The sequence below is a fragment of the Henckelia pumila genome, chromosome 4 (assembly GCF_033568475.1).
Source record: "Henckelia pumila isolate YLH828 chromosome 4, ASM3356847v2, whole genome shotgun sequence".
In the NCBI taxonomy this organism is placed as follows: Eukaryota; Viridiplantae; Streptophyta; class Magnoliopsida; order Lamiales; family Gesneriaceae; genus Henckelia; species Henckelia pumila.
Window position 1 is genome coordinate 39,241,551 of NC_133123.1, and position 5,309 is coordinate 39,246,859.

Sequence of the window (5,309 nt, forward strand, 5' to 3'; positions counted from 1 at the left end):
TCGAGTAAACCCGACTATCTATTTATTTAATCGGCTTCAAATAGTCTCTCTATACCCTCCTCTAATCTATTCGGGTCGGATATCAAGTTCAGAGAAAATTGGCATCCCCATCTTATTCTTTAGTACAATTTGTTATATATTCTCTTACACATTTTTGTTAGGTCAACAGAAAATTTTCTTCTTGGTTAGTTAATCTTGTATAGAGAAACCATATTTATTTATTAATTGATACTAACTTACCCGTCAAGAAAATCTACAACTTATTATAAGGAAATCTGAAATTAATATCAAGGAGGTCCTAAATATATGATCAATTTTATTAATATTCATATCTTACCCAAATATCCTATTATCACTTATAATTATATATTTTTTAAATTTAAATTATTTCGATAAAACTATATTTATTTACCAAATTCTTAAAAAACAGTAAAAAAAAATAAGATAAAAAATAACAAATTAAAACATGATATAAGAAATAACAAAATATGATAAATAATTTACTCCACTACCATTATCCTATAAAAGTGAAATTAGTTTTATACTAATAACTTTATTTGTTTCATTCAACAAAAGAAATTATAATTAACATTTCTTTAATATAAATAATAAATAAATACATAAATATATATATATATATTCATATATATATATATTTATAATTATTCTAATGTACTTATTCAATCTAATAGAATTATTTTATTGTATCCAGACTAATACCAATCCAAGCCATTTTATGAATAAAATGTGACCAATTAAGAACCAACAAAACTACTTGTTACAAATAACGTCTTTGTTGTTGCATCAAAACATATTAATGTTGACTAATTTAGCTAACATTGAACTAGGTAAAATGAAATGGTAGAATAATTGAAAAATGAGATTATTCAAGTATACACATTGAATGCTAAAATTACGCATTGAATTTGGGTATTTCGGTAGAGTATGAATAGAATGTTACTACATCCGCCTCCATTCTCATACCCGATTACCTATTTATTTAATCGGATCCAAATAGTCTCTCCATACCCTTCTCCAATCCATTCGGGTTGGACATCAGGTTCAGAGAAAATTGTCATCCCCAACTTATTCTTTAGTGCAATTTGTTATATATTCTCTTACACATTTTTGTTAATTGTTAGGTGAGCAGAGAATTTTCTTCTTGGTTAGTTATTCTTGTATAGAGAAATCATATTCATTTATTAATTGATACTAATTTATCGGTCAAAAAAAAATCTACAACTGGCTATAAGGAAATCTGAAATCAATCATCAAGAAGGTCCTAAATATACGATCACTTTTATTAATATGAAACTGATCTTACAACTACAACATAATTAATCTACCAATTTCAATTTACATATTCAATTTAGAGCCAAAAATATATATATATATATATATATATTTGTGCAGGCCCAACTGAAATTTTGCACGTACCCTTGAATCCACAAGTGCAGGCCAAGAATTTTGTCATTTGAAGCTTAAAACTTCTTAATCATAGCCTCTGCAGAATGCACCAACAAAACTTACACCAATTTAGTTTTACATTATTATTATCAAGTGAAATATAAAACAATACAAACTATTTTTGAATACCTCTTCTCAGATCAGATGGGCTCTTTTGAGCTCTCCTCTCGTGTATGGGTACACAGTCTTCAATTGCCTCCAACAACTTGAAATATGCACATCTTGCTGACTTGTTGAGTAGTATCACTCCCAAGATCCCCGAAAATCCGAAAACAAAACCGAGTCCCATACAGATATAAAATCCTTTGCTAATCAACTCATGATCTTCTTCGTGCTTCAAATTGCCATCTTGATGTGTGTTTTTGTTGTCTTCGGGGCAAGATATATTGAGTTCAAGACGTCCACAAAGGCCAGGATTCCCAACATAGCTAGATCCATCAAACTTCAGAGGCGGAATTCTACCCGACAAGTTGTTGTACGTCAAGTCAAACACTCCAAGAAAGTTCAATTGGGAAAGGCTGGCGGGAATACCACCGGAGAGTTGGTTTCTTGAAAGATCAAGGGAATCCAAGTACTTCAGCACACCAATGTTTGCAGGAATCTGTCCACTCAAACTGTTTCTTGAAAGATTCAACGAATTTAGGCCAACAAGTTTTGTGATTTCAGATGGGATATCACCAGTTAAGGCATTGCTCGACAAATCAAGGAGTTCGACAAACGTCTTAGGATTAACATAGTTGATCGCCGCTCCTTTCCACATGAAAAAGGCAGCATCTTGTAACGTATAGTACAGTGTGGGGGTTCCAACTATATTTGAAAAGTTCTGCTTGGGTTCATCGGTCATGGCGGTAAGATTATCCAAGCATTTCGGTATAACTCCGGATATCTTGTTCAAAGAGAGGTCTAGCACTACGATATTTTGTAGGTTGCAAATGCTGGAAGGTATCATCCCACGAAACTCGTTGAAACGTAGGCTTAGAACAACAAGTGAAAACAACTCTCCTATCCAGGTGGGTATGATGCCAGTTAGCCTATTTCCTCCGAAATCGACCAATTTTAACCCAGTGCAGCTTCTCAAAGATGCAGGGATTCCCCCTGAGAAACTGTTGTTTCTCAAATTCAACAAAGACAGCAATGGCAAGGAGCCGAATGAGCTTGGGATTGTCCCAGAGAAATTGTTGTTGGCCAAATTAAGAAATCTTATCTTAGTAGAGTTGGCGAAACAGTCCGGTAGATGACCCAAAAACAGATTGTTTGAGAGGTCGATCAGTATCCATTCTTCACTTTGGCACAAAAATGTTGCTTCACCCGTAATTTTATTTCTTGACAGATCGAATATCATTCCAGGTGCTTTAACATGTATAGTAGACGACATATAATTCGAAAGGTTGAAAGAAGAGAATCCAATCTCAGGGAAGGCGCCATGAATTTGATTGTTGGATAAATTCAGACGTATTGGCCTGGAAGCTAGATCACCAATCCAATCAGGGATCGTGTCGACGATTTGAGAAAATGAGAAATCAATGTAATCCAAAATGTTTTGGTTTCGAAGCCATTGCGGAAAACGTGGCCCTGCTTTGCAGTTGGAGAGGCTTATGGCTATTAGTTGAAATGGAGGAATCCATTGTGAGCTAATATTTACTGTCAACAGTGGGTTAGAAGACAAGACGAGTATTCGGAGACGAGATAGATTGAACAAATGAGACTCTGTAACTATTCCTTGGAAGTTATTTGAACCCAAATCTAAAACCTTCAACTCTGAAAGGGATCCAATGTTTTCATTCAAAGGTCCATTGAACATATTGCCTGAGAGAAACAATCTTTCGAGGAGCGGATATATTGTGAGATCGGGTAGTTCACCTGTAAAACTATTTAACGACAAATCTAAATGAACAAGAGATGGGATGTTTGGGTAATCCTTGGTAATGGATCCATTCAACATATTCCCCCGGAGTACTAGCGCATTCAAGGATGAAAACTTTGAAAAATCAGGCAATGAACCAGTTATCATGTTATCACTCAAATCCAGATGCTTCAAATTCTTTTCGACGGACCCCGAAAAGTTGCTCATTATTTCAGAAAGTGGCAGCATCAAACTGTTCGAGGACAAATCCAAGTATACTAAATTGCTCATATTTCCCAAGAATTTAGGAATCCCACCTTCAAGGTTATTGTTGGAGAGATCAAGATGTTCAAGAAAGATCTGGTTTTCAAAAGCAGAGCCAAGAACGATTATATTGTTAAATGAGAAATCGATGGAGGTTAGGCTTGTGCTGAAGTTGAAGAAAAACGACAACGCGGAAGATGAGATACCGGGATTCATCGACAAGTCGAGGGTAGCAAGAGGAGCAGAAGCATTGACAGAGGGAAGAGAAGAAGGGAGGATCCCTTGAAGCCCACAGTTTTTCAAGTGTAATTCTTTTATAGATATCAATTTGCTAATCGCAAATAACCAATTGGATACATTGCCGAGCTCCACAAAACTGAGGTCCAGATATTCCAGTGAGCCAAGATGAGCCACCCAACCAAGATTTTCACTAAAGAGCCCAGAATTCGAACTAAAATCAAGATACATCAACTCGGAAAGGTTTCCAACGCTCTGGGGAATGGATCCATTGAAATTAGCAGAGGAAAGATTGAGATACTGCAATTTCTGAAACGAACCAATGAAGTCGGGGATGTTTGAATACTCAAAATCATTCAAACTCAGATCGAGGTAAGTCAAATGCTTCAATTCTAGCAACGAAGAGCTGATCTTACCTCTGAGAGGAGCAACAGTACTAGGTCCATCATGTTGATAGATTCCTGGTGGAGGAATCGTGAGACTCAATTGTGTGACGTGATTAGTAACGTTGTCACAACGAACACCTCTCCATTTGCAGCACTCCATTTGATTTCTTGCGGCACCCCAGGAAGAAAGTGTGCCACTTTCATCAACAAGCTCGTCTTTCAAGTTGAGAAGAGCTTGTCTCTCCATCTCAAAGCATCTGATGTTACCAGCTGAAGAATACTGCCCGAAAACAGTACTTCCCAAGCACGCTAGGATCAGAACAGTTGATACAAGAACATGAGTTAAGATTCTAGTTAGAGTACTCGTCATTGTGTTTTTTTAACGTTTGTTTGTGCTCAATTCAAGTACAAAAGTCATGAGATTATACATATATCTTTGCTTGATCTTCTGATTATATAATTAAGATGGCACCATCGGTAGAAATAAATTTTGGTTTGGTTATATGTTGATTTGGAATTTTGCAGAAACGATGCTCGTTTAGTGTCAAATCGAGCTTATAGGGCGAGTCGACTCACAATCCGTTGCATGATTCATTAGACCGACTGGCCCACCTTTTGGCAATATTTTCAAAACCGAATCGGACCGAGCCAACATGTTAGATTGGTTCGACCGGGAACCGGTCACTGGTCTGGTCCTGAACACTTCCAAAACCATTTTAACGGTTGAACCGCTCGGAACCGATCAAGAACCGATCAAACCTTCTAAGAACCGGCCAAAGAACCGGTTCAACTGGTTTTTGAATTTTTTTTTTAAAATTTTTGTTAAATTAAAACTTTAATTTAATATTTTATATAATATAATAAATGATTATAGTTTTATATAGTTAGAAATATTATTTTAGTATTATTAATTTTTTTTGATTATTTTATGTACTTTTAAAAAAATATTAAATACATTTTGTTGTCTATTTATATATATATTTTAAATAAGTTTTAAAATCAAAAATATATTATTAATTATATTATTATATAAACGGTTTTTTGGTCCGACCGTCAAATTAAAACAGTGTGATCGGTTGGACCATGTTTTCAAGATATATCGGTTCTATCAT

General features: G+C 35.2%; 1 protein-coding gene across 1 annotated transcript; it reads right to left on the bottom strand.

Annotated features, from left to right (window-relative positions):
- Positions 1–1,344: 1,344 nt before the first annotated feature.
- Positions 1,345–4,619, bottom strand: LOC140864830 (receptor-like protein EIX2). Its single transcript, XM_073269214.1, has 2 exons — positions 1,597–4,619; positions 1,345–1,504 (listed from the first exon to the last, which is right to left on the bottom strand). The coding sequence occupies exons 1-2, from the start codon at positions 4,565–4,567 to the stop codon at positions 1,482–1,484; spliced, it is 2,994 nt and encodes a 997-aa protein (XP_073125315.1). The 5' UTR covers positions 4,568–4,619; the 3' UTR covers positions 1,345–1,481.
- Between the last annotated feature and the right edge of the window lie 690 nt (positions 4,620–5,309).